At 39.8% G+C, this 24,930-nt stretch overlaps 2 protein-coding genes and 3 non-coding genes across 7 annotated transcripts; 4 read left to right on the top strand and 1 right to left on the bottom strand.

Moving 5' to 3' along the window:
• Window positions 1-2,251: 2,251 nt before the first annotated feature.
• LOC131677494 (putative hydroxypyruvate isomerase) lies at window positions 2,252-15,825 on the top strand. 3 transcript variants are annotated; one of them, XM_058957334.1, is made up of 5 exons: window positions 2,264-2,314; window positions 2,383-2,718; window positions 2,784-2,895; window positions 15,151-15,326; window positions 15,391-15,825. In XM_058957334.1, exons 2-5 carry the CDS (start codon window positions 2,493-2,495, stop codon window positions 15,699-15,701), a joined length of 825 nt encoding a protein of 274 aa, XP_058813317.1. In that variant the 5' UTR covers window positions 2,264-2,314; window positions 2,383-2,492; the 3' UTR covers window positions 15,702-15,825. The 3 variants fall into 3 exon arrangements, with proteins under 3 accessions (XP_058813316.1, XP_058813317.1, XP_058813318.1); XM_058957335.1 differs by having other exon boundaries at window positions 2,296-2,310; XM_058957333.1 differs by having other exon boundaries at window positions 2,252-2,718.
• Trnag-gcc (transfer RNA glycine (anticodon GCC)) lies at window positions 14,416-14,486 on the top strand. The gene has a single exon. It is a non-coding gene; the product is annotated as a tRNA-Gly (tRNA).
• Window positions 15,826-15,830: 5 nt separating the features above from the next.
• LOC131677493 (gustatory and odorant receptor 22-like) lies at window positions 15,831-17,383 on the top strand. Its single transcript, XM_058957332.1, has 2 exons — window positions 15,831-17,144; window positions 17,205-17,383. The coding sequence occupies exons 1-2, from the start codon at window positions 15,831-15,833 to the stop codon at window positions 17,322-17,324; spliced, it is 1,434 nt and encodes a 477-aa protein (XP_058813315.1). The 3' UTR covers window positions 17,325-17,383.
• Window positions 17,384-19,287: 1,904 nt separating this feature from the next.
• Window positions 19,288-19,361, top strand: Trnai-aau (transfer RNA isoleucine (anticodon AAU)). Its single transcript has one exon. It is a non-coding gene; the product is annotated as a tRNA-Ile (tRNA).
• Window positions 19,362-22,285: 2,924 nt separating this feature from the next.
• Window positions 22,286-22,359, bottom strand: Trnai-aau (transfer RNA isoleucine (anticodon AAU)). The gene has a single exon. It is a non-coding gene; the product is annotated as a tRNA-Ile (tRNA).
• Window positions 22,360-24,930: the final 2,571 nt, after the last annotated feature.

Here is a 24,930-nt window from a genome sequence, read left to right as displayed (position 1 = left end):
TTCAATATTTGAGCAATAAAAAATGGCTTGAGTACAGAATGTAGGTTGTGATTTGACAGGTATAGAAGGTATCATTGGAGTGCCATATTTAGGTTGGATTATGGTATTTTTAGATCGTAATCACGAAACGATAAAAATGATCAAATATAATCGTTGCTTGACAGTGTAATAAATAGAAGAGTACATAGCGGCTATACTGGGAATACGAAGATCTCAGGTTCGAAACTGGAAGTAAATCGTAGCAGGTAATTTTAATAATTGATGTTCCAGTAACTCCAACCTCACCCATGAAAAGCATATCTACCAGTGTGGGCGTAACTGTGTCTTATAACAGAATTATGGAAATTTCATCCTGATTTTTTATTATTATTATTCATATTATTCAAAAAAAATACTTCTTGTTACCACATCGGGGACCTTAAGCTGCATAAACCTTCATGTGTGATTGTAAAGTTGATCATATATAAACTCAAAATGATAAGCTAGATGATTGTATTATACTTATGATGAGATCAAAATTCGTCGTAAATCACATAGTTCTACTATACCGATTTGTTGTACGTATATGGCCTCCACTTTTGTTCACATAGAAGAGATTTGTGCATTTTATACAATCAATTCATATCGTTGAAGAGTACAGTTAATCAAATTGCAACTTATTAAAGTGAATCAAAATGTTGGCTGGGTTTGTAGTAATACTAAAAAGCGTTGATATTGAAGATTTTTTTCAATTAGGCAAATCCCCTCCCATGTCTCTGATACACAGATGTATGACTTCACCCCCTTCTCCCCTTGAATATATTCCCAAAACTTAAGTGCTTAGTTTTAGTTGATCAATATTTGTTCTCGTTAAGAAATGCCCAACAGTACCACTACTTTAAAATAGCCCTAATTAATTCCCCTTAATCTTGAACCACTCTTTCTAGTTATTTCTAGTTAATAAGCTTGTAAACTGTTCCGCTTAGTTAATAATTAATTTCTCCTACAATCTCCCTTCTAAAAATCATAAAGTTAATTACTATACAAAGAACACACAAAATGACCCGTCCCCCAAATCTTACGAATATTATATTATACCCTCTTTTATATGTATAAGTTAGCTGTAAAGTTTTTTTTTTAGTTTCATTATACAAAACAAAATAATATTGAAATGTGTAACCCCCTAGTTTTAAGAAATTCAAAATGTAAAACAATGAAAAAATGGCACCTTTAAGCTAACGCATACGTGCCTTATCAAATAAACAAATTGAAAAAAAAATTAGGCAAATTGATCAGAACTCCGAAAATTTTCGTCTGTTTAGCCTGAATTTTTTTTTGTCTGAAAGAAGACGCTTACAGCTATTGTTGATTGAAATCCATTAAGAACTTTCGAAATGGCAGCATTTTGAATTTGGCTTAATGTCAAATTTTCGGTAAAAAGTTAAAACACTACCTAGTAAAAAAACAAATTAATGGAGAAATCTCAAAACAGAAGCACAGCGGTAAAAACTATGATCATTTTTGAACTCAGCGCACCCGATTTACCCTAAAAACTACTATCACAGCCCTGCACCCAATTTTTTTTTGTTTGATTTTGTAGATCAGTGTTATAAAAGTTGCAAAGAGTTCTCGATTTGATACACATTTTTGCCACTAACCACTAACTCGGTTATTGTGTAAATACAAAAAACATTTAAAAAAACAAAAAAGATTACGGTGTGACTATGTTGGTCAGGCTGGCACCGGAAGTCCACTCCGGGACGCGATCCCACTACTGCTTACCGCGGAGACTTTTAGCTGCTGGTTTTCACCCCTCGCTCGGTTCATCTCTCTTTATCCAACCTGAATGCATCGGGCTCCCCCATTGCACCCATATTGACGGTTAGCTTAGTGCGGACGTCCCGTCAACATGGACTTACCCAGCACACAGTGGACCCCAACCTCAAATCAGTCCGTAACCCGACTCGTGAGTAGCCACGTTACAGGAGGCGCCAAGCTCCCAGTCGAAGATTGCTGGTCTGTGAGGCGAACGCTTGAATCGACTCGGCAGCAGGTACAACGTGCTATGAATGAAACTCTCTGGTATCTAAAAATAGAATAATTGAGAGTAGAGAGAAGAAGGCTGAGAATTCACGTACACTGTTACTGTTATTTATAGCCACAACTACAACGGCAGCAGTTGAGGGGAACGTAAACCATGACTACCGCTACCATTAGTGCATAACAGCCGAGGTGTAATAGAAAATACAGGATTGACATTCTCACGAACACCAGTGCTGATCAAACTAAACTGTCGAAAGTATGCAATCGTGCTCAGCTCATACCGACGCAGTAGGTATTTGTTTTGAAACTACATATAGCTCGGCCTCGCAAAATAACTCCAAAACAAAACCGTCTTATCAGCTGTGTAGTTAGCTCGCATTTAATGCCTCGACGGCATCGCTGACAGCCCCGAAAAATTAATTTGTACATTGATAACCTGCTGTCTGTCAAGCAGCATCCCAATTCCGTGCATGTTAGGTACACGGTTGAGGTCAAAAATGTCACTCAAATTCTGTGCCAATTTGAACTTTATGTTCACTGAAAGTAGCGATTTTCTGGACCGGTACCGGCTAGCTAAGCAGGCTGGTTTCACTGGAGTTGAAGGGGTCTTTCCACCTGATCACGTAAGTATTACCGATTTGACAGGTGTGTGCAAGGAAACCGGTTTGGAGCAGATTCTGATGAACATTGCGACAGGTATTTATTGAGATTTGCAGTCAGCCTAATTAGAGTATTCGTTTAAAGTTTGCTTGCTATTTTAGGTGATGTTCCTGGCGGTCAGTTTGGATGCGCTGCCTTCCCGGAACATGTTGACAGTTTCAGGACTAATCTTGAACGGACAATCGAGTATGCCAAGGCTGTGAATTGTAAAAAGTGAGTGATTTTTGATAAGGTAGTTTGCTTTAGAATATTGATCTAGCGATAACTGATAACAGAAACGGTATGGAGTATGATAAGTTCATTTTGTTTAACGACGTAAACGCTTCATCGTACCACTTCGAGTTGTCGGCAACTCCAAATCCGAGAACTCATGCCGTTTTTGCCTGACCTCGGACCATACATTTTGGCAGTAGTTGGAGTTTAGAACTTGACTCAATTTCGCATCAAGCAAAAACGACATTAATTTACTAGGGGTAAAACCACCGAATGCGCACCAAAAAATATGAATTCTACTTATGACGTAATTCCAAACTTGGCACAATCTAACATAAGCAAAATGAGAAGATATAACCGTGATCCATTTAATTTTACATGACAGATGTACTTTCCATGCACACCCAAGTAACAATTAAAGTTTTATAGCACGCTACAAGTGCAATCTAGATTTATAAGGGGCTATAAATCTACCTTAAAGCCTCAATTGTTACTAGGGCAGTGCCCTAAAATTACACTTATTAACATTTCATACAAACGCCATGGAGTAAAATTACGTGATTTACGAAATTAACTTATCCATGCTAATGTTATTTACAAACAATAACGTTTTTAAACAGCTATAACTTTTATTTAAGTCAATATTTGCTCACAAAAATAACTGCCACTATTACCTTTGATTTGAACTATTACAGTTATGAGTATTATCCGTATAAATGATAATATCATTATATTATATTATATTATATCATTATAATATTATTATATTATATCATTATAATATTATTACTACTATTAGTCTTATTCGATTCCGCTGAATCAGTGCTGTCAGGGACATTGGAATCTTATATGCGCCAAAAAAGGTTGAGCACGAAAGGGTTAAGTGTCATGTTAGATGCAATGTCAAATTTGCGATAGGTGTATATTCACAGGGTGTTTTTGAAGGAATTACTCATATGAATTCTCCGTAATCTGATAAAATTTGCAATTTAGCGTGGCTAACAATTATCGAACTAAACAAAATACTTTTTAAGCATAAGCAAAAGAGATCGCCCGTAGTTGCTACTCCGTTATTGACCAGAACCAAATTAGGTTGCAAAATGTTCATTGGAACAACATGCTTGGATATGAATTCCCCGTAATCTGATAAAATTTGCAATTTAGCGTGGCTAACAATTATTGAACTAAACAAAATACTTTTTATCCTGAAAAGATAGAAAGTTTGCTCATTAAAAACATCGGGGCGGTTGATTGCACTTAGTTCATAAAAATATTTTGAAAATTTCGAGTCTCTGCGGTTCTTTTGTTCTGAGATATCAAGGAATAAAACGCAGGTGTTGATAAACGATGTTTTTAGCAGTTTTGATGACTGAGTTTACATAACAACTTAACATTTTCTTTAATTTATTCAGTTTTGTTTACAATTATATGAAACTGACTAGATAGTGTGATGAGCAGATAGAGAAGCTCCTAGAGACCCCATTTCAAGCCAATAAAATAACTACACGGATAGAGTATATTCGTAAATTGATGCGAATTAGATTCGTACAGATCTTTTTTAAAAAAATATTCGAATGTTTCGTACATATCATGAATCATTCGTAGTTCTATTGCAACACTTTAAATTTTATTACAAGTTTTTCGTGAAAACCACGAAACGACTTTCGTTGGCTTATTACGAAATGGCTTCATTAGGCTATATACGAAAGTCATAATAATATTTTCGAGCACCATTCGTCAAACCGTCAATGTCAAAAAAGCTTCAATGGAGGTAGAATATGGAGTCAATAATTTTTGAGCATCACGACGAGCTCGATCTAACTATTTAGTCACCGTATCCGTGTCCTCCGGGTTCAGGAAGATTTCCTGAACCTCTTTCGCTTCCAGTTGATCCATAATCCCGAGCAGTACGGATCCAGTTGAGCCATCGCGAACTGCTCGTTGGTTTTGTATGAAGAAGTTTGAGTTTTTCTCTGTCGAAGCAATGTCAAAATAATATGCTATTAAATACGAAAACTTTTCTAAGATGAACGAAATGAATTTGTGCGACCAGCGAAATGGTTATATACAACCGTTTATTAAAATAAACGAAACATTTCGTTTCATTCCCGAAAAATAATGCCATTTTCAACGATAACATTCATGCAATGTACACTAAATATGTAAAATTTACGAAAGCTTTCGTTCATCAAACGGCCATTACTTTACACCACAAGCTTTCTAGTCCTCAATAGAGGTGAGCAGATTGAATTAAAATCGATTTTGCCAGATCGATCCTTTTAGTTTAAAAAAATCGTTATCATCGATCATTTTTGTGATCCTAAAAGATCAATTGAAAAAAATATGGTAAAAAAAACTACGAAAACTTTCTAAGATAAACGAAATAAATTCGTACAACCAACGAAATCGTCCGTAATATACGCAAGCATTTATCAAAATAAACGAATCATTTCGTTTCATTCACGAAAATAATGTCGTTATCAATGACAAAAATCGTGCAATGTACACCAAATGTGCAAATATTCCGAAAATTTTTGTTCACCAAGCAGCCATTTCTTCATACCACAGTAAATTCGTTTTTTTTCTTTACTTGTTTATTTGACACGGCTCAATGTGTTAGCATAACTGAGCTGTGGGTCTTTAATGATTTTTACAATATGTGAAGATTGAAATACACTTTCATGTGTCCATCGGGTCTTGTTGACGCAGCTTGCTGCTGCGTGTTGAGATCGAATCCTCTTCCTTGGTGGTGAAAAATAGGGTGTGTTGTCTGCCGCACCTTGGGGGTCATTCGATCCGTCTTCTCTCGTATTTTCGTTCACGTCCATGTCGTCATCGGTACTGCATTCATGATGTTCACGGTCCGATGTTCTTGTTTGTTTCTTGTAATTACGGGTTGCTGTTGTAAATCCTTCGTTATCGTTATCGGTATTTGATTCTTTCTTGCTGTTGGTTTAGAGGTATTTGGTGTAATCGTTGTTACTTCGCTGTTTGAAATGGCAGTTGGTTTGGTGGTACTGGGCTGGATCGTTGTTGAGCTGGTGTTTGTTACTGCCAGGTCCTCAGTCATTGGTTTAACAACCGGTTGTGGTTTAGCATACGATGATTGTATACCGGTTTTGGTCGTAGCAGGTGGAATTTCCTTATCAGTCTCTGCGCAAGGTTTTCCGTGGTGTAGCGGCTGATCACAATACTGGCATGTAGGAATTTGCCCTGGGTACGTGATTAGTGTTCGTTGAGAATATTCAACACCTTGAGATGATGTGCGTTGCGTTGCGTTGTGACGATGATTTTGGCGGATTGCACACTGACTTCATCATGTTTGACTGCTGATTATCTAATAAGAGTTGCTTAGGAAATGGTAAGTAGGAATTTATACCAATCCGACCCACATTAAAACCTCAACAGCATGATAACCATCATTGCCGGCCGCCCCCATCTTCATCGTTCACGGGGAAGGATAAAGGATAAGGTAGCCAGGAAGTGTTGATGATTAACCTACTTAACGGAAGGACGACGATTCATCAGACTCTTCCATAGATATCGCGGGTATCAGGTCTAGGATTCGCTCCAAGCAAGCAATGCGACCTATAATGTATATTTTATTAGGTAGTTGTTTAGTTAGTCTTCGAGTGCACGATAACTCGAAAAAGAAAAGATCTTGTTGTTTTTGTTCTTTTTAAACTCTGGGCAGCCGGCTACCGAGAGTATCCTATGTCCCCTAAACAAAAGCAATTTGAATAAGTACGTGGTGCCAGGTCATGTATCTTTATTTCAATACTGTCAACATCTATATACGTTGGGATACTGTATAAAATGTCATTACATTCGACGACGTGTTTCATATTGTTCTTGGAAGCGAATGATTCTGCTTGACTAATATTTTTGAACATAATCTGTACCGCATGACGTAAATGATGGAATTGCACCGCATTAACTTCTACTACGTTGAGCTTCATGTTCACTTTTAACATTTGCTCCACTTCACGAATTGATGGTCTTACCGGACATTTCGAGAAGCAACACAGTTTGCCCGCAACGGGACATACTCTTGCTTTGTATTGTCACTCATTGTTTGTTCACGTTTCACACACTAGGCAGAAAGAATCAATTTTTGCCTTTGCAAATAGACCAAGCAGCGCGTGGGTAAATTTGATTACTTGCCCTGCCATAGCAGCGGCGCGATTTCTAGCGTCTGAACTGAGCGAGATGAGAAACCGAACTCAAAATCGAGTTTACCAGATCGGTTTTTTAAATTAAAAAAAAAATCGGTGTTGTCAAACATCGATCCCAAAAAAAACGATGAAAAAAAAGAGGGTAATAAATACGAAAACTCTTCTAAGATGAACGAAATGAATTCGTGTGACCAACGAAATCGTTCGTAATATACGCAAGCATTAATTAAAATAAACGAATCATTTCGTTTCCGTCACGAAAATAATGTCGTTATCAACGATAACATTCGTGCAGCGTATACTAAATATGTAAAATTTACGAAAGCTTTCGTTCACCAAGCAGCCATTCTTGTTCATGAAATGAACGAAACGTACTATTCACAATGCACGAAAATAGTTCGTTGCAAAAAACGACGAATGAACTCGTGCATTATATGATCAATTTCATTCATTCATGGTTTGTAAATGAATAACATCATGTGTCCATTTTTCTTCAAAAATGATACTGGATTTCACTTGCGATCAATATCGGGACATGCTTGAGGACTAGTTGCTACTAAATGTTGTTACACAATATTTTGAAAACCTATTGTCTAAATATCTAAAAATCCAATCGAAAAACCATTAATCTCGATTGTCGGCCTTGTTCTTGCGATTTGACAACTTATAAGCTAGATGCCGTTGAATGCGTTATTCACGTAATTTCTCCTGGTGCTATAAAAAAAATGACAAATATACCGACGGAATGGAATTTTTGGAACATATGATTATACGGTGGACATCTATCTGAAATAATTTAAAAACGTTGAAAATAAACAATGGTCACCAACAATTTACTACATTTGCAGTGTTGACAGAAAATTTCAAGAAGGGATTTTTCGGCACGCAAGTGGCCTCGGTTAGGCCTTTAGTCGAAGCAGCAAACAAGGCACCAAAAACCGGGAAGATCCAAGTAGGCCCGTCGGTAAGTCCACAGCGTGTCTCTGCAACCGTGAGTATGTTGCAAGTGTCAAGATTTTGGCTATAACAAATTATTCAAAAGGTTCGTGAATAAGGCCACAAGGCAAAAAACTGTCGACAGGCTCCGAAATGTCTGATCTGCGCAAACGAAAAAGGTAGCAATCACGTTATAGGAGGCCCATGATGTCCGATCTTAAAACAGGCGACTGCAACGAAGTCACAATGGAGGTAACGCGAACCAATCCCAACCTTTGCGACACAGTACAAAACTGTGGCAGTCTGTAACGGAATCAAAGTATGGGTCTAAGAGCGTGCAAAGCTGAATGTGACAACACTGGTACCACTGGCATTTACCACCGGGAAGGTCTAGAATCAGCTATTGACGCTAGCTTCTTCAACCTGGCTGGCGGAAAGTTTTAATTGGAGAGTGTGCAAGGAGTACACCAAGGCTGTTGGAAGCGCGCGTGACTCAATCAAACGAGCGGGAGTGGGAAGCAACGAAGTTTGACAAGAGTTTTCGTTGAAGCGTTGAAGTTTGAGAGAAATCACCTGTACTTCAGTACAGATGAATTGATAACGGTATTAGCAAGAGCGTAAGATGCAACCATGCCGAGAGAGGGTGAACCAAGGTTCAGTCGCCTTCCAACCTTCTGGTGTAACTCGACGATTGCTAACATACCAGCAAATTTCCACCGAGTCCGAAGGAGAAGGCAGAGACCCCACAACGACGGTGAAAAGGCATCTCCAAGACCAGCGTATAAGACGGCTAAAACCGCACTGAGCAAGGAAATCAAGCTCAGTAAGAAAGCCTTGTTACAGTTAAGTGAAATATTAGTTGGCTAAATGTTAATAAACCTACATAACCTGAATAGTGGTCACAGTGGCAAAGTTTCCCTAACAATGTTAATTAATCGGCGATTAGCGTGTATGTACGGGATGGGCTAACTCGACAACAAGAGGGCGAATGCTGATCTGACAAACGTCGATGGCAGAAGGCGAAAGCAAAAAAGAAAAGGGAAAAAGGAGAGTCCGTGTGTCTCGCAGAAAAAGCAGAAGTTGCGGCTTTCGAGGCGGCCGCGTTTCCTCCGTGTGTGCCGCATCCATGAATTAACTGTTTCCCCGCGTGTGCTGCATTAAAAGTTATCCGTTACCCAGAACATCATAATATCAACGAAGCAAGAAATGACAAGCATCACCACCGCCAGCTTAATACTTGTATCTTTAACGAGAGATAGCACAAAGCATTTTCACATTGTCCCAAATATCGAGTTAGGTAAACAGAGCCTATTAACTGGACGATTGCCATTAGTCCCCCTAGATCAAGATCTTAATTCCAATGTATATGACAAAGTGACCGATCGGGGGAATCTAAAGGAATGTTTCCGGTCTCGTTTGGAAGTGTCGTCGGATTTCATCGGAATCACGGAACTAGTGGATCTCCGCGTTCGGAACTAGAGAGGACATCAGCAGGGATCAGGCGAGCGTGCACACTATCATTATTACTATTTCCGATATGAGCCCTTTCTCTTGCATGCTTGTTTAGGGATTTCACTCATTCGTTCACGCTGATTTAGGTTAGAACAGCCAAAAAATTCTCTAACCGCCTTCCGTGAGGAGCTTTATTGCAATGTCAATTCAAATCCGTGGGACGACGCCTATAGAGTTGTCATAGTGAAGATAGAAGGATCGGTGGTACCACTAGATAGGGATCCAAAAAGGATTGACTAAGAAGAAGAATCTCGAGTAATCAACGAGGAGTTGATAGCAGTGGCAAAAGCTTTTATAACTAAGAAGGCCTCGGGACGAGACGATATCCGCACCGTGGCTCTGAAAATAGCCATCCTAACATTTGGTACATTTCCAGGCATCAGTTGGCGTTGTTGCCGAAGCCAGGCAAGTCCCTAGAGTATACTGTCTGATATGCCTGATGGATACAGTCGACAAAGTACTTGAAAGAGTATCCTTAACAGACGTACAACATAAAAAGAGGAACAGAATGGCCTATCCAATATACAGTTCGGGTTCCAGAGAAAGGTGGATCCACAGTGGATGCCATGCGAATGGTCGTGGAAGATACGGAAGCTGCGCAGAAGTACAAGATAAGAGGAAACCATCACTGCGGAGTGATTACGCTGGATACAAAAAATGCTTTCAACAGTATCAGGCTGCAATCGCCGATTCGTTGCACAGATTGAGAGGAAATATAGGAAAAGAATGTAACTGTAACAGCGGGCATTCCACAGGGTTTCATACTCGGCCCGACCCTTTGGAATGCTTTGTATGACGAAGCGTTAAAGCTGCTCCTCCTCAGAGGGACGTGAAGACTGTTGGTTTTGCGGACGACGTGGTGCTTCTAATTATCGGCGAATCCCTAGAGGAAGTTGAAGTACTCGCCAAAGAGGCAAGACTGGATGCGTTACGAGAAACTGGCGTTAACTCACCACGAAACCGAGGTGGTTTTAATAAGCAACGGAAAATCAGTGCAGCAGGGTAGAATTTCGTTTGGAGAGTGTATCATCGACTTTAAACGAGAAGTCAGACAATTAGGAGTAATGATAGATAAGTGATTCTAAACGTGGGGTTCGCGGACCCCTAGGGAGCCGTTGTTGGGGGTCCACGTAGAAAAATATATTTTCCGAGCACATTTTGAAATTTGAAATCTTCTTTCCTAACATTCTGAAAATAACATATTAATAGCATTCAAAATCGATGTTTATCCATTGGGGGTCCACAGCAACCCAGGGTGATTTCTAAGGGGTCCGTGATATGAAAAAGGTTGAGAACTTCTGTGATAGTTGATCGACTAAACTTTAATAGCCACATTGACTACGCATGCGGCATGGCCGCAAAAGTGATCTCGGCATGCCCAACAATTCGGCGATCAGAAGCAGTAAAAGGCATTTACTGGTGAGTGTCCCCATATAGGTGCTCAGATACGCGGAACCAGTGTGGGTGACAGTATCTAGAGCGTTTCTCGTCAAATAGTCAAATCATAATCTCCACCTGGATTCGTGGTGCCCGCGTCTTGACGTAATTCTTGTTCCCGGTGGTCTCCGGTTTGGGCGTCTACTGTTAGATGATGAAGACTCGTCGGTATCAAGATCATCATTGCTCTCAGATACGGCAGATTTTGTTCGCGCATTTGTGGTAGACACTGCTGTCGGTATCAGGTCCGAATCGTGGTCTTCTCGTTGGAAGCTCGGGTTGAGCAATGCGTGTTGAGGGCGTTACGGATTGCTGTTACGAGTATGACTCCACATGCAGGGCTTCAGTGTGTGTGTAGTTGGCCCGGATGTGCGTGTTGTGGGTTCGTTTATCTTTGTGCCTAACTAGCAGGTTGAATAATTGGAGGTTTCGGTCTTTGCGGACTCGGAGGGAGAGAATGTTTCGTTACGCTAGCGTATGACTATTCATATTTGGCGCTGTCCGTAATACGTAATTGTGAGAATTGATGGCATATTTTCTTCCACCATCATTCTCACTACGCGGACTCCAAAGAAAATCGGGGGGAAGATGTAATAGGCGAGCGTATCATTGTTGCTTGTCTGTGTACGGCAAAGTTATCTCGATCCATAAGCTGGTGTGGAATCAAAACTTTACCTTCGGGGGGAAGGTAAAGTTTTGATTTCTCATCAGCCATAAAATGTCATGCAATGCTCATGTTCCGCCGGGACATGACAACTCTGTACAGAATCTGGTGACAGGAACAGCAGCACCTCTTCATGGTAAAAGTAGTATTTTCCATAGTGATGCACGCACACATATTTACTTTCACGTTGAGCTTCCTACCTTCGTACAACAGAGTCGCTGTAACCTCTGCCGCTTCTGATTTAAATGGACGTAGAAAAGAGAGGTCAGTCTTCTTGATATGTAGTCTTCGATTTTACTCACACGTTATTAATGTGCCTCCTTTTGGACATGTTTTAAAGTCAAGAACGATGTTTGAAAAAATCTGTTGACGGCGAAATATTTTCACCAATTATATATAAAGCATGTCGAACAAGAAATATGTAAGGTGATTGTACTATCTCGATCACTAAATAAATCCCCGTTTCCAATATAGATGTAGGGTATTTTAGCACTATTACCTCACTATTTCATTTAATTACTCGACTTACAATCGAGGGAAATCAGAAATTGACATCAGTATCTTTGTTTAGTTCTTAAGAACACAAATGGTCTGAAAATAATGGAATGCTCGTGTTTGAGCGTATCGAAAATTCGAATTGAGTACCCCAATTATCCCCTGCTATTTGAGCCAATGTGTTGAACAAAGTTGGCAGACGCTACTCTAACCAACGGCTTCGAAGATGCAGGGTGACAATAGAAACATGGCAAAAATAGGCTCATTACCCTATTTAATAATATTTTATCAAAAACAATTTTGTTAACAAGTTCAGTTTACCATTTTCATTGCTTACGATCCAACGGTTCCACTCTTCACATCATAGTGTGTACCAGAATCCACGCCATATGATTGGACACCCTCGCATAGACAGCTGGCACCGCTAGACCACAAGGGACACCCCACGAAACGATTCCAATCAGTTGATCGTTGAAAACTAGCGGACTGCCACCGTCCCCGAAACAGCTTCCCTGACCTTCGGCACTACGTGTGCAGATTGTGTTATCAGCCAACCATTCCGCGTAGGCTTCATCGAACGCGGCTCGGCACTTGTACTGATCCATTACTTCCACCTCAATGTATCGCAGCGGATCCGGTGTTGCAGTATCTGAAGTCTATGGGTATGTTTCGGTTTCATTAGTTTGTGAATTTGATCGAGTGAAAGCATATTACCGTAAAACGACCAAATCCAGAAACTGTTGCTTTCGTTCCTGATTCAACGAATTCTGGTCTCATTGCAATGGATTGAACGGATTCGTCGAACGAGAAAATGTCCACAATTTGCAAAACAGCTACATCGTTGGAGTAGAAGTCGACGTTAAAGTTGGGATGAATCACAATTCTTCTAACCCGTCTGATTGATCCTCCCGTGCTCAACCGGTTGCTACCCACAAATATAACCAGGTCCTGTGTGGTTAATCCTACGACACAAGCGGCAGCCGTGACAGCCCATCGTCGGTTCAGTATGGTTCCACCACAGAAGTAAGTACCCTGCGGTGTTAGAAGTGCTGCCTGATATGGGAACTGGTTGACGGTCGCTTCATGGCCACCAGCAATACGTTCTTTTATTGCCTATGTGATTACGGGTTGAATCTCGTTTCTTAGAGACGCAGCAGATATTGCTGCTAGCATGTAAATAATTAACGTTAGTCCGATTATTTTGAACATTTTGGAATAGAGGATACTTGCAAAATAAAAACTTCGCCGAACCAGTATTTATAGTCCTATCATGTACTACACCGGAATAGAAGTCTGAAGGAAAAACACCTGCAAGTGATTCGGACTTGATTAGATCGGATCACCGCCACGTTCCTTTATACCGTAAAACGGGGTATCTTTGATCACCGGGGTAAGTTTGATCAAATGAGACTTTTCAGCATCTATCGGCAACGATTATTTCGTCATTTAATGTACTTTTTAGAAACACAAATTCGATTTGAAAATGATACAACTCTTATACATCGTTTAAATCTGTTCAAACAATACCTTGTATTTTAATGAAATCAATGAACTTTTTTTGGAAACCGTAAATATTTTTGTCCAATAATTCATTTTAAAAATTCAAGACTTTTATTGTCAACTATTTTATTTCGACTATTTTCCCGAAAAAGTTCGATAAAAGTCGGCTGTATCCTTCTAGACAATTTTGTTTTCTTACGAGACGTCATAATATCGGGCCATGAAATTGCCTACGGATATGCAATTTACACAACATTTCAAGCGTTACCTCTCATTTTGATACACATATTCTGCTGATCAAAGTTACCCCGAAAAGAACTAATGGAAATTTACAACCAAGTTATTTTATTTTTATAGTAAAACAAAATAAAATACCCAACAATTTGAACATTTTCAAGCTCTGGGTACCAGTACTTGTTTTAAAAATGCAAACAGTTGCACCTAGTTGAATTGTAGATAGTTATTCGAAAAACTTTTGAAAAAGTGATCAATGTTCCCCCATTTTACGGTACCAACATAACCAGATGTGCAATTTTGAGGGTTCTGTTGACTATAGCACGCGCGTGGCGCATTGAATTGACATTCCCCTCTTTCACATACATAGGCATTTGTATTTGCTTCATCGTTAAGCTGTGCAGTTGTATATGTCGTGCGGTTTATTTTTGGACTGAATCAGATTATGTTACAAGCAGCAGGTAATGTGGGAAAAGCTGCACTAATGAATGATGCAAAACAAAAAAAAATCAATCCATGTGTGCGTTGCGTTGGCTTCTATTTGGATGCTGCATCCCTAAACACCAAGCATCGGTGGTTCAGTGGTAGAATGCTCGCCTGCCACGCGGGCGGCCCGGGTTCGATTCCCGGCCGATGCAATCAACTTTTTTTAAAATTTTTTGTTAGCTTTCATAATATTATTGTATTGTATTTACAATTACACTACTTATTTAAGCTTATAGGGTGATGAGCCTATTTGCGCCATGTTTCTATTATCACCCTACCCATTTGAAGCCGTTGGTTAGAGCAGTGTCTGCCATCTTTGTTCAACGCATTGAGTCAAATGGTAACGCAGCAATAGGGACACTCGATTCGAGTTTTCATTGTGCCCAAACACGAGAATTTTACTGTTTTCAACGCATTTGTGTTATTATATTGGTTCTTAACAACGAAGCAAAGCGGTTGATGTCAATTTTTACGCATTCCATTGATTGTAAGGCAAGAAATTACCAAATTAGTGAGGCACCTTGCTTAGTATGGTGAAAATAGGCTCATCACCCTATTCATTATTAATTCATCAAAAAGGCTAACAGACTTTATTTCTGCACAAATTGACGGTAAAATTGCTACTACATATTTTTCAAGATAATGGAATAACGATCAAAAGAAGAACACTAAATAGCCCCAAAGAATTAATATTGAATTGGTTCATGTATTTATATGATGATTTGGGAAAATTCATATCATTTAAGCTTAGAAGTTTCATGAGCTGATGAATGAGTATAAGCTATGAAGGATAATATCACTGTCTTTTCCATATAGAATCCACGTAATGGCAGGTAAGTTGGCCGGACCAGCTACCGCACAACACGACACCACCTACCTCAAAAACCTAAGAACGGCAGCGTCCCTTCTGGAGAAAAACAACATTCTCGGTGTAATCGAACCCATCAACAAATATTCCGTCCCCGGATACTACCTTGCCTGTTACGAGAAAGGTAAATTGTACGTTTTTTTTTCCAAACAAGATTTAATTATTATCATATGTCCTTTTCCCGGCAGCAATTCGCATCTTGAAAGAAGTGAACAGCCCCAATTTGAAGCTGATGTTCGATATCTTTCACGCTCAACACATACGTGGCGATATATCCAGTGCCATCAAAACGTTCGCTCCGTACATTGGCCACGTTCAGTTAGCACAGGTTCCCAATCGCAACGAGCCTGACACCGAAGGGGAACTCAACTATCGATACGTTCTCCAAATGCTGGAAAGCAGCGGATACACCGACTGGGTTGGTTGTGAGTACAAACCGAAAACTGCCACCGTTGAAGGACTCGGTTGGTTGCGTGACTTTGGCTACTGGAGCCAATGAACACACAGTACATGTAGGTATCGTGACAGTGACATTCAGCTGGCGACCACGGTCGTTAGTGTTTAACTAAACTGCGTTCATTTTTAATGAAGGTAAATACAAATTGTTGGCAAATTGACTAAAAGTTTTATGCATGCCGATTCCTATAAGAGAACACCTATCTCGGGTGAAATGACCCAGTTCAACAGTAAACTAGCAGAAATGGTGATCAAAGATAGTGACTTTGACGAATCCCTCGGCTATGCGCTGCTCCGGGGAGACATGGGATCCATCTGGGATATCGGAAAGGGTGAACGCATGATGAACGGAACAATGGATCCGGAGTTGATTCAGCGAGCCAAGGAACGTGCAATCCGTGCCCAGTTGAACTCTGCTGATGGTGATACGTGCGAGATTCACGATCAGTTCTATCGTGATCATAAGCTGTTGCTTGTACTGTTTCGGGCGCTAGCCGTTATGCCGATTCTGCGGTCATCACCTGGGCGAATCACGTTCGACTGGAAATCTTGGGCCTCGATCTACGCGTACTGCTTCTACGCGGTCAGCAGCATTGTGGTGTTGATCGTGGGATACAAACGGGTGGTCATTTTGCAACAAACGAATAAGTTCGACGAATACATTTACGGTATTCTCTTTGTGATTTTCCTTGTACCGCATTTTTGGATTCCATTCGTCGGCTGGGGTGTGGCAAAACACGTTGCCGTCTATAAAACCATGTGGGGAGCATTCCAGGTCCGTTATTATCGGGTCACAGGGACGAGCCTCCAATTTCCTCGTTTACAGGTTCTGATCGTCATGCTCTCGGTTGGTTGTCTGGTATGTGCGATTGTGTTTCTATGTCTGCTCAGTTATTTGCTAGAAGGTTTTACTCTTTGGCATACGACGGCTTACTATCATATCATCATTATGTTAAACATGAACAGTGCACTTTGGTACATCAATAGCCGCGGGATACGGGTAGCTTCTTCCAGTTTGTCCGACCGTTTCCGGAAGGATGTTGCCATAGAGTGCACTGCGGCAATGATCTCCCAGTATCGCTTTCTGTGGTTAAATCTTAGCGAACTACTCCAGCGGCTGGGTAATGTATACGCCCGGACGTATTCTACCTATTGTCTGTTTATGTTTGTCAACATTACTGTTGCCATCTATGGGGCAATGTCGGAGGTTATCGATCATGGTTTCGGATTCTCTTTCAAAGAGATTGGACTGATTGTCGCCGCGGTGTATTGTGGAACACTGCTGTTTATTTTTTGTGACTGTTCGCACCATGCTACCCGGCAGGTCGCACAGGGAGTACAGGATACTTTGTTGGGCATAAACCTGCTGAAGGTTGATCTTCCCACGCAGAAAGAAATTGATCTTTTCATTCAGGCTATCGAAATGAACCCGGCTATCGTGAGCCTCAAAGGATACGCGGAAGTGAACCGGGAGTTGTTGACGTCGGTAAGTTTTAGGTGTGTTTGGGGTTTAGATGTGATGTTTTCACTGTTGATATTATTTCAGAGTATTAGCACGATCGCCATCTATCTGATCGTGCTGCTGCAGTTCAAACTGTCACTTATTTCCCAACAGATGCCACCCGAGTTTATACAAAGCGTTAAAAATCTTGCAAATCATAATTGAGTTTTATTGGTTAAATAGTTTTGGTATGTTTTAAGAATCAATAAAAATACAAATTTGTTTCAATCCACTAGAAATGAGATGCACCTTTCTCATTTATGCAAAGAAAGTCCTTGATGACACCAACTTGATTACCTATATTTTGTAGATTCTAAACAGATGTATGCGATTGATGGTCGGTCACCGGAACTGCTGGAGGTGTTCAATGTTGGCGGGGTGCAGCAATTAGAGGAATCTGATGATATGCTTAGATTATTTTCGATCTAATCAGGAGGCAGCTCCATGTAATATCATCACGGCATGTATGCTTTACAATTAAGATTCAAGCGACTATTTTTCTAAAAGGAAAAGTAATATCACGGACACAGTAGCGAAGCCATCGTGGTGAGTTATTCATTTACAATTAAGTGACAGAGCATTCCAAGTGACAATACAAATACCAATTGGTTTTATATAAGCCTTATGGAAGTTTTATCGGAGAATGACTGAGTAAATCTGGTGTTATCATTGCTTTTGACAAGGACATATAGTTTTATATGATTGGCGGGTGTTAAGTGAGCGACCAAAAATAAAAATCGCAGGGACATGTTATGCTAAAACCCGTTTCACATATGTTAGAATAAAAAACCGGATATAAATTTCAAGCATAAAAAACAGACTGGGACTCTCCTTCGTAAGAGTCGGATGACAGAAACTTCAATATAAAAACCGGCAAAAAATCCGTTACAGTCGATTTCTCGGAATTTATTATAAAATATATTGGGGATCACTTGCGGGCGTATATGGTCCGGGATTCCAAGTGGTACTACAAATTGAGTTTGAGGAAAAAGAGAAAAACAAAAACGAAAATGGGCTAAAAATTATGAAATCTGGAGAAAACTTAGATTAGGTCGTAGGTAACAATGAGAGCCCTTTGGTTCTGTTCATTATGCAGCCGTTTCAACATTTACTGCTCAACTCTTGGCATAATATTCTAGTTAAAACCGCTTTCGATATGTACTGGAAAATTGGAGCAAAGTGTTATAGTGACGTCGTAATAATCGAAAGAGAAAGTAAGCAAATAGAGGCTTTCATTGTTACTTAAGTCTTTTTGACAAATTTTGTCTAGAAACACTCGTCGACTCCGGAAATCACGCTGTGCTCCACGTTGTGAAATTCAGGCGCAATACGTGTCTTCCCAGTAAAGTTGAACCGGAAATAAGCCGGAATTCTGACTGGTTCAAATTTATGTCCCGTCTCCAGTGACACAATCGATTCTAACTAGAATCGGTTGTGTCACTGGAGCCGGAATACGAATTAGAACCAGCCAGCATTTCGGCTGAGCTAAACTGGGTTAGATCTGCTGCAAATACAAATACCATCGCCCAGCAAGGCTTATCCCGAAAATGAGTCGATATTTTGGCTGGTTTTAGTTAGTACTCAGGCTCCAGTGACACAACCGATTCTAATTAGAATCGGATGTCTCACTAGAGCTGGAGTACTAACTAGAATAAGCCAGTATACAAACTCATTTTTAGACTGGTGGGAGGGGTAAAGTGCAACAACAACTCAAATCAAATGCAACAATAGCTCGACTTAAATCGTCAATCTGTTTGAGCTAAGATCATAGACACTCTCTAATGCTAACCAGAGACTAATAATAATAATAAGAATAGGTTGAAAATAGGGTCATTACCTTATGCAAACGTAAATGAAAATAAGAATTTTAGCGTGATGTGAAAGACATAGCCACACTCCTGAGCACAGGAAGTAGGAAGCAAGCAAAGATCAACTGCTTTACCATACCTATCTGCGCTGTTTTTTTTACTGCCAGAAAAATAAACGTTCACCACTTCATATTGAAACGAACAGTAAGATTGACTGTTTTCTGATCATGTTTGCCTGGTAGTGAGCGCTGTAAATTGTGAGCCCGAGAGATGACTTCAACCGATTTTCAGCGATTACAAGAACCTGTATTGCCCGACATGGCCCCATAGCTCAGTTGGTTAGAGCGTCGTGCTAATAACGCGAAGGTCGTGAGTTCGATCCTCTCTGGAGCCAGGCCTTATTTTTGGTCCTTATTTCTACGTACCACTTTAGTTTGCGTGTTTTTTTTAACATTTTGCGATTTTAGAAACTTTCGATTAAAATTTAGTAGTTCTATAGTTATTCTATCTCGAACGAATAAAAATGCGAATTTTAAATGCTGACAAATGTGATAGTAATAGTCAATTGACAGCTGTGCAACCCTTGCGTCAGCAAAGGTGTATCCGTATAAATGAATACAATGGAATCTTAAAAATTGTGATTTATCAGATTTTTTATGCTTTTATACCGTGTCACTTACTTTGGAACAGTATCCGAGGGTGAGCGCGGTTTTGGATTCATTTACTTTTTAGCGGCGCTACTTTCTTCGAATTGGAAGATGGTAGATACTAGAAACCCTATTCTCAATAAAGCAACACGGTATCCTCAGTTTGCTAGAGAGTATTCTCTCTTTTATCACATCACTAGTACAATTCAGTATAATTCACTGCATGGTTCAGTTCGCCTGATCCTTTGCTCTCAATGGCAATCCGAAAAAAGTTGTGTCACCATAAACTAATTTTGTCGGCACACAGCAAATAATGGGAACTAATCAGAATTTTCCTTAATCATTTTCAAAAAACGTGTTTTTCGCTAAATTAGTTGTGGAATTTGCGTTTCGATTTCCTTTTATCAGTATCTGGCCCAAACTTAGTGACAGCTGAGGGACACGAGACATAGCGTCAATCCGGCACTAGCGAGCTCCTAGGGTTGCCACCTCTGGAGACACTTTGACCCGGAGATTTTCACTGACCTGGGGGGTATTGGATTTTGTGTGGAACTAAACAGAAATTGGAATTAAAGCGATTGCTCGGCATTTTAGAGCACTTTAATCGCTTTTTATTACTATGTTAAAGTGAAACTGTAAATTTTTCACATTTGAGAACGGTTTTGTCGGTTTAATTTGGTGTGGTATTTTACTTCCCCGACTAAGTGCCAAGAATACAAAAGCACCAGCCACTCTCGCTGTGGAGGATAAGTCGAACGAGCATTACTCTTCTCCATAACTAACAGGAAAAGGAGAGCAAAGAAGGCAGGGTTGCTACATTACATGAGAAGCACTATGTGGTGTCGGTTATTCATCATCAGAGGTCGCAATAAATGATGTTGACCTAGTCAGTTGGATTAGAACAAATATCTGTCATACAATGGTGCAGCTGGTGAGAAGCACCACTAACAGTGAATTGATTTGGTAAAATTGCTGCAAAATAACTTTTTCACATTATTTTGAACGACTTAGTGGGATGCAACATTTCAATTTTAGCATGCAGCGAAAAATTACTTTTCTTAATTTGTAGTAAATTTGATTTGTTTTTCACTTTCATTGCTTTGTGGAAGAAATCAGCAATATTTGGTGAACTCATCTTCGCCACCTTGAAACGAAGGGTTAGTCGGGCAAAATAAATCTGAACCAGAGTAATAGTTAACCTAGACTTTTTAAATATTTTGTAAAGAATCAATTAATTCCAAAAACATTAAATTATTCTTCTTCCCAGCAAACCTGGAGAAATTGATGTAAAACCCGGAGGCCCGGAGATCGCTTCCGAAAACCGGAGTCTCCGGGTCAAACCCGGAGAGGTGGTAACCCTACGAGCTCCTGTCACTAAGTTCGTGTCGGATTCGGATGAGAGGAACTCGAAACGCCACTCCAATAACTAATTTGACACTAATTCATGGTTTAGCTGATAAGAACTAGTGATATTGAACATTTGGTTTGGCTTAGCAATTACCAATGAACGACGGCCCAGTAAAGTTCAGTCAGACAAAGAAACCGGAATTCTAGCTGGTTCTAATTAGTATTCTGATTCCAGTGACCACCATTTCTAATTAGAATCGGATGTGTTACTGGAACCGGAATACTAATTAGAACCAGCCAGAATACCGGATCATTTTCCCGCTGAACTTATTGGGGAACAATGTTGAATGTTTTTTAGCGATTTTGTCGGATTCTCAGCGTGTGTTTCAGGTATCTACTAAGCCGCCATGATTTCAAAGCCAAGATATATAACGTCACGCTAAGGTCGATCCAGAATAAACATAAACCGATTTCATTCAACACAGCTTAGTGATGGTCGAGTTCGTTTAATTTGTTGGTATCAATGTGCAAAGTGATTAGGTTTTACACCAACCGACATAACCCAACAAAATGAGCCGGATGAACTTCGTTTGACAATTCTCGGTGGTTTGTTTACTTTGTCAGTTACGTGAGGGCAAATTCAACAGATGAGCACCCGTTGCACTCGAACTCACGCAACTGACAAAGTAAACAAACCACCGAGAATTGTCAAACATGAACTTCATTCATCATGAGTTCATTCGTGTCGTCATCTTGTAGAACTCAATTGTTATTCCCGAAATATCCAAAACAACTTTTCTTCAATTTGCGGTCCAATATTTTCACTTTTTAACAAACATTTAAAGATCAATCCCTACCGTCAGTACCGTACCGTGTCTGACTAATGCAGATCGAGCTTCTATAGTAGAACGAGCAGAACAATTTGAACTGTCATTAAGGCTCATAATTTGTGTGCCCGCTGAGATGTTGATTGATGTCTGTTCCATACAAATGGGATAGTGGTGCCATATACGCGTTGTGTTGTTCATATTCATACGCAATATGGTCGGTGTTAGGTCAGACCGGACTAAGTGACAGTGCATTGATTTCGAGACAAACGCGTTTAAAGTTTGAATCGCAGCATCCTTTACATTATAATTGGAAAATAATTTTTACTACAATTCTTGTTTATTTTTTCATCTGGTAAAAGTGGAATGTAGATGAAGAAATTCTTTATCCAGTGCTATCATTAACTCATTTTTTGATGTTTTGCGACTTGGTCCGGTCTGACTTAACACCCACCATATTTTCGATATTTGCATAAATGGACAAAAAAATAATTTTTTGGCTCCAGAGAGGATCGAACTCACGACCTTCGCGTTATTAGCACGACGCTCTAACCAACTGAGCTATGGAGCCAAGTGAATGATATTTGCTAGAAGATTATGTAGTGATCCGCTGATATACATCGAAGCTTTTCTCATTTTGTATGTTTTGACGAGACCCGACGAATAATAATTATTGCTGTCGTCGCATTAGTTGTCTTCCAGTACACACTTCTTGCTGTCAGTCCTCCGGAGAAAACAGGAGTGAACAACTGCTATCAGAAGAAAAAGAGAAGAAAGAACTATATGAACGATGTTATTTTTGTTTGCTCTACTTACTTCTGATACTGGAACAAAGCTATTTTTCAGCGAGTGTACTCTCTAAAATCATACCCTTATAATAAGGGTATTATTATACTGAATTCACATAAACGTGAATTTTTTCTATGTTCTCAGCAGTAGACAGTAGACAACAGACTCGAATGGGACCCATTGCGATTCAAAAATTCTTTACCTGATTGAACTGAAACAGCTGTTTGCTGTTTGTAGAGGCACAGTATAAACTTAAAAACAGTAAACGAATATAATATCAAGCGCATGCGCATACATGCTTACTGGGTGTAATCGAAAAAGTTATTTTTAGATCGCTACTCAATTGAACACGGAAAGTAAAGCATGCTGTATTTTCCGCTACACTTTCGACTGGGAGCTTGGCGCCTCCTGTAACGTGGCTACTCACGAGTCGGGTTACGGACTGATTTGAGGTTGGGGTCCACTGTGTGCTGGGTAAGTCCATGTTGACGGGACGTCCGCACTAAGCTGACCGTCAATATGGGTGCAATGGGGGAGCCCGATGCATTCAGGTTGGATAAAGAGAGATGAACCGAGCGAGGGGTGAAAACCAGCAGCTAAAAGTCTCCGCGGTAAGCAGTAGTGGGATCGCGTCCCGGAGTGGACTTCCGGTGCCAGCCTGACCAACATAGTCACACCGTAATCTTTTTTGTTTTTTTTAAATGGTTGTGTGCAGCAATATTTAGTAGTAAAGCAAAGATGACATCTCTTTTGGTCCTATTAGGGAGTGTGCCGTTCGTTAACCCATTAGTATTAATATCAAAATTGTTATTATGAACCAGTATTATAACTAAAATGGACCGGAAACGAAGAAATACTTGCAAGAACGCCCCATAAAAATCCTCCGGCACAATTAGGCAACCAAAGGCTGTGCACTTTTCATAAAATATTTTTCAGTGTTCCGTCACGACGATGAGTTGATTGCTTAAAGTGTCAAGTGATCCTCGATTTCTTCGCAAAATCACTGATTTTAATGAGGTATATTTTATTGAATAGGAATTATAGTATAGTTACCAACCGTCCTTATTTTAAAGGGCATGTCCTTAAATAAAATAAACTTTTCAATCATCATTTCAATTAGTCATTCCCTTTCATTGCTTTTTGTCAATGATGTTGCTTGTGCTCATACCTTTTCGCGACTCATGGCAACAGAAAGCTTGTAAGAAGAATTCTACTCAAAAATGAATAGTCAGCTTCACTTAGAACTCGGACGCATTATTTATTCTGCAGCAGCGCATCTACTCTTCGGATTTATAATGTTACGACCAGAGTTACCAATATTCAAATTAAATGAAAAAAATGATCATATTCAGCCGCATTTATTTTCAATATTTAGTGACGCAACTGAAAACGTCAAACGAACAAACCGCCCATTCATCCATGCAGATTTTCATTCGTCTCCGATTATTACACGAAGCGAATGTGCAGCAACGAATCAAACGCATCAAAGTCGACCCTGGCACAATGTAAACGATAATAATTATTATTTTATATGCTTTACCAGCATTTGAAAACATTTGCTTAGATAATTAGTGAAATGAATATTATTGTACGATATTCAACTGAATGAATACCATTTATTTTTTTCTATTCACCACGAGTCGCATAAAGTTCATTTTCAGGCCTTTGAAAATAGAGCTTCGATCATTTTTAACTCTAGTTGCGACAGCGTTTTGTCAGGAAAATATGCATTATTCAGTGGTGAAAGTTTCGCCTCGTTAAGCGTCGCCTTCAAATAGTCGTGCAAGATAGAAGACGAAAAAATAAAATTAATCCTGCATACTCGCTTCGAAATTCTGACAACCTCACCGGCATTTTGTTCCAAGCTCGAGCGATTTGTGTGGCGTCATGAGTCGTCTTTTCCAGTTGACTTTTGCTGGGTAATTGCCCAATACTTCCCGGTTGTAGTAGCAACTTGCCAAATCTTGCCAGAACTTCATTGGGACATTTCGAAGCAATCTATTTTATACAGCTTAGAGACCATCGTTTTGTTAGGGATGAAAAGCTTGGTTTTGAGGCCGCAGCTACAAATTGTTTGTCAGATCATCAGTTTGGTGGGAAATTTTATCGGCGAAAACAGGCTTGCATTTATAGGGGACCTTGTACTACAGCCAGATAAGGTTGTCCGGGAACCTGTAGAAACGTTATTTGATGATGATGGTCCCACCTCATACCCCCACAAAGGTGTGAGCTGAACGATTTCGCTAGAAGATAATTAATATTTAAATTCATGACAAGACCAGTTAACAATAAAACGGACTGGTGCAATTTGCAGACATAGCCTTTCCTTCAAAGAAACGTAACCAAATACATT

This window comes from Topomyia yanbarensis, chromosome 1 (genome assembly GCF_030247195.1).
Source record: "Topomyia yanbarensis strain Yona2022 chromosome 1, ASM3024719v1, whole genome shotgun sequence".
In the NCBI taxonomy this organism is placed as follows: Eukaryota; Metazoa; Arthropoda; class Insecta; order Diptera; family Culicidae; genus Topomyia; species Topomyia yanbarensis.
This window is presented reverse-complemented; position numbering and strand designations above follow the sequence as displayed.

What these genes read in the sequence shown, in the direction of transcription:
- LOC131677494 (XM_058957333.1), top strand. Translation starts at nt 2,493, where the DNA reads ATGTTAGGTACACGGTTGAGGTCAAAAATGTCACTCAAATTCTGTGCC. An exon ending in TCTGATGAACATTGCGACAG is followed by an intron (nt 2,719 to 2,783) that starts GTATTTATTGAG and finishes TTGCTATTTTAG; the next exon opens with GTGATGTTCCTGGCGGTCAG. An exon ending in AAGGCTGTGAATTGTAAAAA is followed by an intron (nt 2,896 to 15,150) that starts GTGAGTGATTTT and finishes TTTTCCATATAG; the next exon opens with AATCCACGTAATGGCAGGTA.
- LOC131677493 (XM_058957332.1), top strand. Translation starts at nt 15,831, where the DNA reads ATGCATGCCGATTCCTATAAGAGAACACCTATCTCGGGTGAAATGACC. An exon ending in ACCGGGAGTTGTTGACGTCG is followed by an intron (nt 17,145 to 17,204) that starts GTAAGTTTTAGG and finishes ATATTATTTCAG; the next exon opens with AGTATTAGCACGATCGCCAT.